This window comes from Pieris rapae, chromosome 3 (genome assembly GCF_905147795.1).
Source record: "Pieris rapae chromosome 3, ilPieRapa1.1, whole genome shotgun sequence".
In the NCBI taxonomy this organism is placed as follows: Eukaryota; Metazoa; Arthropoda; class Insecta; order Lepidoptera; family Pieridae; genus Pieris; species Pieris rapae.
The window spans coordinates 646,034-659,556 of NC_059511.1; the positions used below are offsets into that span (position 1 = coordinate 646,034).

The window sequence follows — 13,523 nt, forward strand, 5'->3', positions numbered from 1 at the left end:
ATCTATACTAATATTATAAGAAGAAAGATTTGTATGTATGTTTGTAACGAATTGCCTCCAAAAGTACTGGACGAATTTTAAAAATTCGTTCACTATTTGAATGCTACATTATAATTAATAAATATTTTAATTGCAAGATATAAACGGATGCCTTTTAAAACTACAATAGTGTTACCCAAGGTGTAAAAATTGCATATAAAATATCAAAATGATCAATTATATTGCAGGACACGAGTAGAAAATAATACCACTACACTGGGAGTGAGTATTTCAAAAGTATTATTCATTTATAAATTGCACTAAGTAAATATGTGTAATACTTGAACGGGCCACACGTAAGTCAGCCTACTATGTCTTTCGTTGAACTTTCGATTAAATAGCATGCCGGTGTACCCATGACCATGACCATGACATGACGGCGGTATCACTTAATATCAGGTGAGCCTCCTGCCCGTTTGCCCCCTGTTCTATAAAAAAAAAAATATAAATAGAAATGTATATTGGTTCACAGCCAGGGCTTCGCCATTAAGTTCGCACGCTCAATCCACTAGACCAACAATGCTTTATATGCATCGACGATATTCAACGTGAGATTGAGTTTTTCTTGAAAATGAATTGTTACGTATAAAAACACTTTTTTAACGGATTGAAGTTATGTATTGTTGTAAACTTATAATTATTTAAACATAATTTTTAATTTAACTGACGTTTCGCGTGCTTTACATCGTGCGTGGTCACAGTGACATTTACTTTAAATGTGTTAAAGTTATGTTAATAAAAGACAATACTATTTGTTACGTATAATCAAGACAGCGTATAGTACGTCTTCATAAGTTGACAGTTAACAAATCGCTCATTAATTTTATCGCAAGCATAATTGATTGATGCCTACTTTACATAATCTCGATATAATTAACTTTACGAGATAAGAACAAGGACGGAGAATTCCATTTTAAATGCGGACTTTCATTCTGTTTCTAATTACAGCATCTCTTGCATTTTATATTGCCTCGAGGCCGTGCTAAATTATGTGTGAATGTTTTGCTGTATGCGAAAACAGGGCTGTAGCTACAGTAACGACAGTATATATTAAATTTGCATGTGTTGGTGAATTTTATAGTATATGTGATGGCCCTGGGTAGGTCGTTTTAAAACCAAAAGTGTCGAAAAGAAACATGAAATTTTCTTGACGCTAATGTTATTTTTTATAGGAAATTATGTAAATGCACATAAAACCAAAAACTATTTAAGTAAATGGCGGGAGCATAAGAATTTTAGGTAGTTTTATGTTGGCACAAAAAGGTTGAGAAAGACTTCTAAACGGTCTTCGATAAGACTAATTAGAATATAAAGATTTTTAACGTGAAACTTTTATTACATCGTCTCAAACTTTTTGGTCTGTGTGGCGCATTTCGCGTGACGCTCGGCCGCGGAGTAGGGATAATGTGATAAGCGCTCGTCATAGCAGCCAAGGCCAATGGCGGCGCACATAGTTCGCAGCAGCTGACCGTGTAGTGTACAGACTATTATTCATTTGTGCCAGTGCTCCAGGCTATTTTAATATCTATGTGTATATAATCTAAATAATTGTTAAGTATTATGTACATCATACTCTCTAAGATACGGAATTCAATAAAAATATTAGTTGAAGACTTGGCCAACTTTTATTAGTCCCATGATCATTCCAATTTTCAAATTTTAGATTGATAAAGCGATTTTGTACCCTTAATAGAATATTATTCCAAAATTTTTTAATCAAATGTCTATAATGTGAAAAAAGTTTCTTTTACCGTATAAAACCACACAACATTTTTTATATCCTAGCGTTTAACTTGTATTTCAGCCCTGGAAAATTTAACTTCAATGCAGTAAATTAAGGAACTTTATAGTTAATTAAACGTTATTAATTATATGTATATATATAATAAGATTGTTTATTACTCGGACAGCATTTTAGGATATTACTCTTTGAAATTGTACATTATATCTATTGTCTGTGACATATGTTCTATATATACATAATTTTTTATCATTTCAGTCGGAAGTTTTTATTCTATAATTTTAAATACGGATAGGATAGAAAAAAATAAATGTAAATACGGAAAGATAAGTGTATGTTGCTTTGTCAATGTATGTATTTAAGATATTTACAGGATTAAAACGATTAATCTGGATATAATGGAAATAAATACAAGAAATGAAATGTACTTTGAGTGAACAGAAAGTTCTATTCTTTGTAATACTGCCTATAGTATAGTAATTTCATTGTATTTTAATTACGTAATATTGTATTTATTAATTAATTTCTGTTTGATTATTGGTTCGTGTGTAAACATAATTCATTTGTTGTACATGATGGTCATTTATTTCAATTAAAAGCTCACCGGTTAGGAAAAAACAGTTTTTTTTTATAACTATATATATCATTACTACAACAAGAAAGATCATAGTTAATATAGCATAGGTAATAATCAATACATAGGACTCACATAACTTATATCGAGCTTTTTGTATACCTGTTGCTGGATCCGATCTCTGTGGCTTAGACATATATCACATATCGTTGAACCATAATAGTAAATAGTATGTACCTATATATATATATATATATATATATAACAGTGACGTATGTACCCTACGTGCAAAATATCACGTCACATCAGTATTTAAGGCCATTTTTGTCAAACTCATGCTTGGACAACAAAAGTCTTTCATTCGACATACTTGCTTTCATGCTTTAAAATTCCATTAGCAGAGAACACAATTTACGTAAAATACTTACCAATATCTCCATCACAAACACCGCATTCAATGGAATCATGCCGCAAGATGCAGCTCACTGACAGACTGCACAATATCATTACAACGGCGTAAAGACAATGACAAAATAACATTAATGAAAATATATATATACATCGAATATCATTAGTTCAGAAAAACGGCACTCAAATTCAACAAATCACAAGAAAAAAACATAGAAATATTGTGATGAAATAATATTTGGAGTATGACAGATTGGCTGTAGTTGAGTTAGATATTTTTTCGGATAAAATATGCGCTTTATCCCACACAAAACCTTAAGCATGAGATAAAATCCCCTCCTGGCAAGACCCAAAACAAAGCCAGTTGGTGTTAATGGGTCTCGCCGGTCGGGAAGTAATTTTGTCCCAGGCTTACTTGCGTGCCGAGAACGAAAGTTTTGTTTATATTCGGACCTTTCTCAATTAATATAAATTACATAGATGAATAATGAATGAACATAAAAATGCATATGTACATAATGACAATAGACAATTGACCATGCCCCAACCGAGCTACTGACTTTCTTTTTATCATCAATCATCGGCATTGACAGCGTCAGCATCGCCAGACCAATTTTCCTGAGACCACTTTGCACGCCCTGTTGAAAATAGATATTATATGCATAAATAATTAACATATATAATTATAAATACTATAATAAATAGCAATAGTAAAACATAATATTCTACTTTGGTTGTTGTTTTTTTTTTGCTGTATCCCAAGGTTGCATTATTATGATGAACATCAAATTTTAAACGAAACACACACACAGAAACCCCCAAAAAGAGGTAAATAAAAATAAAGGAAAAACTTATATTTTAAGTGTGTAATGTGTGTGTGTGTTGTGGTTACAACCACTCTGGGGCCCTGGCTCAGCATTGAGCATGTTCCACAGTGCTGATCAAACCAGAGACCACAAACTTTGTGCCTCTGACGTAAATAATGTAATAATAATAAATTAAGCGCCTCAGCGAGCGACATACACAAATTCCTTTTTAACAAACATAAAATTAACTTTCATACGATTTGGAAGTTACATAGTCCTCTGTTAGTAGCAAACATCGTAATAAATTATTATTCGATTTAATCTTTAAAACTTTTAATGAATGTGTTCGAAATACATAATTTTAGTTTCATAAATTTTGATGAGGGTGAATTGGAATAAACTCGGCCGATCGTCATATTTTTGATTAAATTAATGCTTGTTTCAATTTCACTTGGAATATTTTAGACGTACTTTTATTTTGATTACCTTAGACAATTATATTTGTTACGTCCTTAATTTTATAATTTTGTAGTGTGGGTTTTGTGCGTCTTTTTACTATTGTAAGGCAAGTTATCAGTCGATTATCAGTCTAACTTCTCTTATAACTAATATAATTTCTCAATATCTATAGGACTAACAATTGTGTGCCTATCTGCCTGTTAAGAATATATCGAAACGAGGAATTATTATTTTAGTATAAAATTGTGTATCGACGGCCAGCGAACCGTTCTTTGTGGTACAGAGTGGTAATATAAATAAAGTGCCTATATTGCTGTAGACAAAAGAGTCCTACACAAGTCACAAATCAATACAATTTATGTCATCTGTGACATCTGCCAAACTTTATTTATGAGTTACATTTATGAAAACATATCGGTGGTATTGCGTTACATACGACAACCAGAGTTAATTAGATTAATATATATTATTAATTACATTTTCTAAACCCACTCTGAAAAATCTTGTAGATAATTGAAATGTGATCAATAAATCATGTAAATTTATAACATACGATAAATAAATATCTGACTAAAAGGCGTTTCAATATATGAAGAGACATTAAAACGGTTAGTTTAAACACTGCAGTAAAAGTAAACATACATATATATACATTAATATTAATATTATTATTTATTATATGTCAGGGAATGCTCCGATTATCGGCAAATGTTCTGATCGAGTCAATTGACCGTTGTATTTTATTCCTACTCTTGCTAATCATTGAGATTTTGGTTGTATTACTTTTAAAATTCATTATTTGATTTAATAAGGTTTATTTTGTTATTATTGAATTGTTTCCTACTGAAAATAATAACTTAAAGAATAAAAGTACGACTATTGTTCGTATTTGTCGTACCAATCAGAGCAGGGCACGTGCCTCAAGTTGGGTCGTGGCGCCATCTTGACTTTTGGACAGTGCGTTCGGCGGAACGCGTCAGAGTTCTTTTGGAGTATTCACTATTCAGTGGAACTTAGTGGTAATGACACGTTGGTTGATGTGATTTGTGGTTGAGTAGATTCTGATTAAAAGTAACCTTGAACCCGCTGCTCGTTACAATTTAAGCCTATGTTACTAGTAATGTGAAAAGGAATAATTCTAAATTAATTACTGTATAATAACTATTCGTGTATTTTGTGCTCGTACTATAACCACATGACGTTCACTAAACCCACTAAGGACAATGCTATCGAAGAATAATTCTCCGAGATTTAGAGAGATGAATAGTTTACAAACGCTGTCGACTTTTTGGGATTAAGGCAACTTGGTTTCCTCACTATGTTTTCCTTCACCGTTCGAGCGAATGTTAAATTCGCACATAGAAAGAAAGTCCATTGCTGCACAGCCGGGGATCGTACCTACGACCTCGGGGATTTGAGTCTCCAAAACTGCCTCAAAACAGTTTTCATATAAATACAAAACTTTACGTAAAATTGTTTCAATGAATTCTATACTGCTGTCAAGTGACTAAGAATAAAAATGTAGTCGGTACACGTAGTCGCAATGCAGTGAAAAATCTACATTTTACAGAAATCCTCTACTCCCATTAGGATTCACAATTTACCTACGTCCGTTTTCGACGTTCATAATTTCAAGAGTGCGAAAATTGTAAAATGCACCAAAAATTTCGTTAAAAATACAATAACCACTGTATTATTGTACGCTTTAGCCCTGTATAAGTTTTGGCCGTAATGGATTTGTTTCAGTCCCTCTGTAAACCAAGTTGATTTGCCTCGTCTCAATATTGCATTTTTACAGCTGTACACGAAGCCGGTATTGACCATCTTTCTGAGAGACAGGCTTTTAAAAGTAACAGGTCACCAGCCTTCCATCGCGGACAGAAAATGCAATGCAGAAGACTATTTATTAGGAATAAACTAAGGTAACAAAGAAATAAAATAGCGACTTGGGGTTTTTTAAAAAAGGAGTATAGCATTTCTTGAAACATCGGCAACGCACTTGCGAGCCTCCTCGCAATGATGTCCATGGGCGGCGGTATCACTTGATATTACATGAGCGTCCTGGCTTGCATGAGTGGCTGTTTGTATGGGAATATGTGTTAGGGTAAATAAATAATTCTGTTACATCGTAATCAAGGTTTTTGAGACATTTAGAAACGCCTATTTTATTTCAGATATTTAACTTTATTGTACAAAAATGCCCCAAAGACAAAATAAAGAAAATCTTTTGCGAATTTTTTTAGTGAAATAAATATGATTTTTTTCCTTGCCAGTTGACTGACACATGTGGATTTTTTGTAAGACATTTTGTTTACTTTCACCGTAAAAAATTATCGTTTCTCGCCGACCGTTACGCGAAATGTAAATAGAGCTCAGCCTGTGCAATTTCTCAGAAGCAGACAAAGACGGCCGCTTTACAAAGCCCACCCACACATAGTTGATATAACCTTATCGACTTTTATATAAACAAACGATAGCACAACGCGTGCTATAACACCTGCGCTGTTAAGCCTAAATAATTTTATACACTCAACACTATATATGTATCGTAAAACATCAAGGAAACATTGTTACATTTCTGAACATAGCGTTTTCAAGACGTTTCTTTTCGCTCACGACCGCCGTAATACCTGCTGTCAATCCAGGAATTCCCGAACCGGACCTAACCTTACAGGCCATCAGTGCACTAGCAAACCTTCTCGTTGTACAGATCCATTAAAAAATAAATCAGTGGCTCTACCATCTCTTTAGGTCTTGGCCTCAGATTTTCGAATCTGTTTCATGATCACAGATCCATTAGCAGCGGTAAAAACTTAACTATAGGGTCATTTAACTGGCCTGCATATTTGACTCTTGGTCCCATAAAGGGTTATATCAAGTTCATTAAATCCTTGATACATTTGGGCATAATATGTATATTTCCTTCATGATTTTTCGTGATGACACCATATGATAATTATCTAAAAAAATCCTTTTTCTTTCATTTCAGTGTTTCCCACGTTAATAGTAAGCTAGCCAGCTTTAACATAAGGTACATTTAACTCGTTTAGGGCCAAAAGTTTCCCGTATTTGCAACTTTTCTCGCAGTTTTACGTGTATATTCCTCGCATTGGTTGTAAGCTTGCAAAGTTTCACAATTGCATGAATCGAATATCCGTATCGGATCCGTTGGGGTGATTTGAAAATAGTTTAGCACAGCAACTTTCAACAAATTTTCCAATCGGAAAATTATTAGCATTTCAGCGCCAAAGGTTATCAAACTAACACACAATAATTATAATTAATTATATAAAATGAAACTGCTGCTATGTATATATTATATACAAGGGTCGCTATCGCTTTCGGAGAGAGCTGAGAGAGTGTAAAGCGGCTCAAACTCAAACTCTAAATATCTTTATCCATATATAAACAAGTACACTTATGCAGCAAGAAGAGCTGGCAAGAAACTTTCCGCCACTCTTTTCAATCGCAAAGTTTTGAGTCATACAAATTGTTGGAACCGGAGCAAATCAATCCCAAGGATTATGATTATTTAAGTAATCGCCAAATGTATAAAAAGCTTTATTGATTAATTTACTTTTAACGAGGGCTTTGAATTTATTTAGTGATAATTCTCTTAAATGCTACTGTAGCTAGTTAAGATAAGTCTAGGAAACATTAAGTAATATTAAATAATTTAAGACTTAATTATGTAAAAAATTACTTTAATTATAATACTTCTATTTGGTTAGGGAATGCTTTGCCGTGCAAACTTCACTTAGATTTTATTTAAAATTGTTTTCCTGTTTAGTGATAATGTTATTAATAATAAGTTAAATGACTAATCGTTAATTATTGTACAACATAGAGCTGAATATTGCTACAAAACCAAAATTTCCACCGGAATTTCATGAAACCTTTTTGTAACATTAACCTCGACTTTTAAGCCCTCATTTACAATCATGCTCTACTAGGCAAATGAAGGAGGAAGTTTATAAGTATCTTAATTTTATAACTAAACGGTATAAATTGTGTCTCTTAAATTTAAAGACAGTGATATAATAGAATCGTTCACCTTTTCTTAATTTTTTTTTTAATCTCGTGGGTAAACAGGTCAAAGACTCTAAAATCTACGAAGTCGGAATCGGAGTCTTGAAAAACTTTAATATTAATTAAGGACCATTTGACTCCTACTTGCCTGGACAGAAAATGTATCTAAGAAACAGTTTGAAAATTTGAGCACAAGAAAACATGCTTGTGTAATTCGTTTTACCAATTCATAAAAGACCGGCTATACACTCGTGAGCCGTCTGGTATTGGAGTGCCCAAAAAATGTTATATATAAAAAATGGTTGATTTATAGTTGCAATTATTTTTAAGTATATGCAATTGCATATTTTTGTGAATAAAATTAAATCATTTTTATCGAATGATTACCATTTTGTGTGGATACAAAGAAAAAGTGAATCCTCAGACGCATAGACCAATCGAGTGGAGAGAGATAGATGCGGCGCAAGCGTACAATGAGCGTAATGGGACAATGAGTGAAACAGGACAATGAGACATGCTGATTCGTACGTGCAGCCGGCGTTCATCAATTTCTTAGACGTTGTAACATCAAAAATGCTATTATATGCATCAACATTGCGAAGCATTACTTAATATTTGGTAGAATAAAAACGATATGATTATTGAGTATTTAAGAGTATTAATGTTAGTATTATTAAGAGTTTTGTATTTAAACGAAGTGAGTCACGATGTCTGCCCATTGAATTCGCTACGAAACTTTCAATTATCTTAACCTCCCAATTACCTTTATATGGCGCTGCTAATATAACAGGCCAACAGCAAAATCGCACGTATTGAATGGAAATACCGAATCTGACATAACTATGTATACCCCTAATTAATAAATCGTGACTAAGTTATTGAATCAAGAGATGGAATAAAGCTCTTGACTTTATCAATAAATTCTAGTCTTCAAGTAAGCAATGAATGGCCTATTTCTACGAGCAGCCGATACAGAATACAAATTGAATTTTATCCCATTCGGGCTGATTGCTGAATACGAATTTGGAATTTTGTATACAATAATTGATATTAAACCTATGGATAATAGCAACATAGCGAAAATATTATTTAAGAAAGATAATAAAGAGTTGCTACGCTAAGAGCTTTTGTATAATTGCAAAATTTCTAGAAATTTTTGTAGAGCACTACCAAATGACTGATGATTCAATACCACAAATGTTTTAACATTTTATAGTAAAGGGAATCAAACGAACCTACGGCACACCCAAACGGGACAGTTATCGCAGCCTTCATTTTATGTGTGTTGCCGGCCTTTGAGGAAGAAGTCTTTTTTAAATAATCAACCGGGAGTCAACTCCACAGTTAGTTACTTCGCAAAAACTGTCTTATGAAGCAGAGCGTGGAAGACTTCCAGCCGTCAAGGTGATGATGATAAAATTTTGAATTTATAAATTTTAAAATTTTTGTTACAGCGCGTACGATGTTAAAGCGAGGAAGCGCAGGAGTGATTAACCGAAACAACTCTTGAACATGAATACTTTTAGTATCTATACATACACATAAAACTTCTCGTGTCACGATGTTAGTTGCCATAGTCCTCCGAAACGGCAAGACTGATTCTTCTTAAATTTATTATGCATATTCAGCAGGTCTGAGAATCGGCTACTTTCTTTCGAATCCCTAAGTGATGTATCCAGCCCAATATTTTTTAAACAATTTTTTTATGATACGGCATTCCACCCTTAATTTCCACCCCTCTATAAATAACCCCTATTTTTATTTCTTATTAAAAGCTTATGACATGAACTCTGAGGTTTATACCTGAGAAAATTCACAGAACAACCTAAAAAGTTTTCATTCCGGAAAACCAAAGTCTCTGGGGTATCATAGCAAAATGTTCCATGTTGGTGTGAACTAAAAAGGTAGGCATTGTCAGAGACATACAGATGAGAATCACAATGCAATAATATACCTTAAAATATGAATTCGTAATATGAAAATGCATTTACAATATGGGAAAATTTCCGTACTCGCGTGCGTAAAATAAGTAGGCTGTGGCGTCAGCTTAGTTTCCAATTACACGAGCGTGTGTAATACGACATTTCTATATCATGATAAAATCATACAATCTATTATATAATACAACAACCATCATCAAAAATCAAAATGCTTCCCATGTCTAATTTCGAAGCCCTTTTGATTCTCGGTCTTTAACAATCCATCCCACTGACGCATCCTCGATCTACAAGGTTTTTGACGTGACAACGTCTTATAATTCGATACGCGCGGAAAAAACATGACGCATGCGGCGTTACCTCGCTCTGAGGCGTTCCATTTATGGCTTGAAGTGCAAGCGTGAGCGCGAAACGAGCGACAAAGAGGCACAATCGGCCTTCGCGTTCGGCAGCGTTCATTCGTTAAAAAATTGACATAATTGTGTTTATGCGTACAATTAAATGTAACTTGATCAATTCAATTGTGACTTCCATTTACCTCCTTTTCTATCTCCATACAAAATATCTATCAAACATATAAAATTAAATTTTTCTTTTGAAAAATGCAACCATTCCATTAGTATTTTCTTATGACGTTGTCACGTTCAACTATCGTCAGTAAACCTACTTTACAGACCGATTTTTTTCTTGCCACCGGGTTGTAAGTTCAGTTAAGATCGGTGCACATGTCTCAGCCACTTGAGCTTGATGCACTTTCTGAGTTGGACTATGTTGGCGTCGTCTAGGATGTTATAAGCTTCTTCATTGTAGCGAATACGCCAAAACACCAACGTCGCAATACAAGAATAGACACATTTAATAAAAAAATTTAGCCCTTCGATTACATACTTGCAAACTCTTCGTAATATGGCGTAACACTTTTATATACGTATGCATAACATATCATATTTTATTGTTTATTTTATCTTAATAATATATTAATTCCATCATCGCTGTGAGTGAATCATTTAAATATTCATCCAAAAATGGAGGGATTTAAGATTTAATAGCTCGTTTGATACTGAATATAAAATAAATAAAGCCCTGTCTTCTTTCAGAGTCTAACATTAAGGACAACTAAGTGAGCGTTCAAGTATAACGTAACGAATTTAAGGGAGGGGGATAAAACGTTACGATGCGGAGCGGGGATTGAATAATGCGTTATATTTAATATTATTTTCGACTTTCCGATACTTTACACCACATAAATGGCAACTTTAAGGAGTAATAAGTACCTGGGTGGTAAAAAAACGTTTTACTTACTATTTGGTACAGAAGAACGTTACGGCGCGTTACATGGGGGGGGGGTCAAGAATTTCCTAAAATTGCGTGACGTAGGTAATACTTGAACGCTCCCTCAGGCTAGAAAATAATTTTAATAGATTTGTCTGTACAAAACCTCACAATAACACTACTGAAAGTTAACTATCCACTAATATCCATCAATGTATGAAGGGCAGACAGCGTCAAGATAATATAACAAAATTCCTGGTCCACTTATTAGCCGTAAAGTATGATAAGATAAATCGAAAAAGTGTTAGTTCGCGAGCGGTATTCGTTAGTAGAAATCAAATCATTTATTCCTATAGTTAACTTTTGAAATGTATGTGTCCTCTTTTAAATTGCTGTTTTTTTTGTTTAGCAAATGTAAAAAGCTGCAACCATTACATCATGTTCCTCATCATAATATCTTAAAGCAATTAATTATGTATTATATATACAATTAATTATAATGAGAAATACTTAAATAATAATAACAAACTCTATCAGCAATGGTCATAGTGAGCAATTTATTAATAATTTTACAAATATTAAACTCATTTTGACTTATGAAATATTGTTTATTTATCGTCCATAAATAACAGAACCTGTTACGTTCTGTCATACCAGCACCCGCGCTTTAAAATTTTATCTGTCGGGAGCTTAGCAACTCATTGCCAATGTCCTAACCTGCGACTGTCAAAAAATTTAAACTTGTCGTTAAATACATACAGCTTAACACACTTAGATAAGGAAACTAAGATACAATTTTAATGTATGTTAATTCGATGTAACACATAAAATCTAATCGTGATTCAACTACTTTTATCAAATAATTTTATTATACTTTCTGTTATGTTTATTTTTTAAAAATGTAAAAATTACAGCACTTTTTTTTAATAATAGTGCAACTATATATATATATATTTTTTCAATTTATCCCTAATGGGAAAGGCAAAGGACTTTAGTCCATACAGCCAAGTCTTATTTTTTAGTGCAACTATATTACCGTTTGACAATTGACGTATTGTGTAAGTGAAAGAATGAAGAGTAGCAAAAAGAAAACAGTTTTGCGGCCAACAGAAAATTCCAAGTGTTATTTGTTATTTACTGATTTTAATAATCACTGTTTATATGTTTTGTTAACATAAGCCACATTTTAGCGAGCGGTTAACCTTTTTAATAATGACGTAAAAGCGTAACTATCCCTTGTTTGAACATTGATAACATTTTGTGTAGTTGAGTGCTTGTGACGTGATTTTTACTTATAATATCCAACATAATCTGTGGTATATTCTATCATCTATGGAAGATCAGGATTCAGGCGTTAGTTTTAATAGTATTGGTGAGAACTCGCACTAAAAACGGAATTTCTCTCACAGTGAAACAATAAACGTCTTAGGATTTTTAGACACAAATTATGGTTTAACCAACGTTTTTCAAATAAATTTTTCATTTTATAAGGGCGTGGCGTTGATAAAATATGTCCGCAATAAAAATGAATCCTGTGAAATGACACTGCAATTTAGGCGCGGGATTTAGGTGCATGAGAATGACTACCAATATTCCTTTGTCTTTCCCTGTTCACACGTTGATGACATCTGGTCTCCAAGCGTTATACAGTTATGGGTTAAAAGGTAGGTCTCACCAATTTACGTCACAATTTTGGTAGTGATACAAAATATTATCAATAAGAATTTTTTGAAATGGTCAACTAGTACTTTATTTTCAATGTTATACAAATTATTTCAAGAGCAAGGTTGACATTCGTCTTAATCAATTCGTTATTTATTACGTGTCATTACTAACATAGATTTTGTTGGATAATATCTTATTTTGGAAAAGTAGTAATAATAGAATTTACAAAGAGCCTTGTTTGAAACTATGTAAATTGTGAAGAATCCTATAGATAGGTACGCAAGAAGAAACCTTGCGTTATTTTTCTATTAGCCGTAACAGTTTTTATGTATTGAATTTTAAACTTTTCGTTTGTATTTCGTGAACATAAAATTAGGGTCAAGTAAGTTCATTGAACGGTAATTAAAGCCAATTGCACTAATTAAATGACGAAAACCGAAACATTCGACGATTACCGTTAATGCCAAAAAATCTGGTAATATAGGATCAATAGAAACTTATTGAACACGGTTCGTGGGATCTTGTAATAGAGTCACTAAGAGAAATTAATAGACATACGAATTGTTTTCAAATAGTTTTAATATGTGAATTTG

General features: G+C 33.0%; 1 protein-coding gene across 11 annotated transcripts in view; it reads right to left on the minus strand.

Moving 5' to 3' along the window:
• The window catches only part of LOC111002621 (transient receptor potential cation channel trpm), a 133,011-nt gene that overhangs the window by 119,047 nt on the left and 441 nt on the right, over positions 1-13,523 (minus strand). For 9 of the 11 annotated variants that reach the window (XM_045634466.1, XM_045634465.1, XM_045634455.1 and 6 more), the window contains exon 2: positions 3,323-3,400. The exons of the other annotated variants lie outside the window; for them this stretch is intronic. In XM_045634466.1, coding sequence (XP_045490422.1) covers positions 3,323-3,400 — 78 coding nt within the window. The remainder of the gene's footprint in view (positions 1-3,322; positions 3,401-13,523) is intronic. 11 annotated transcript variants of the gene reach the window in all.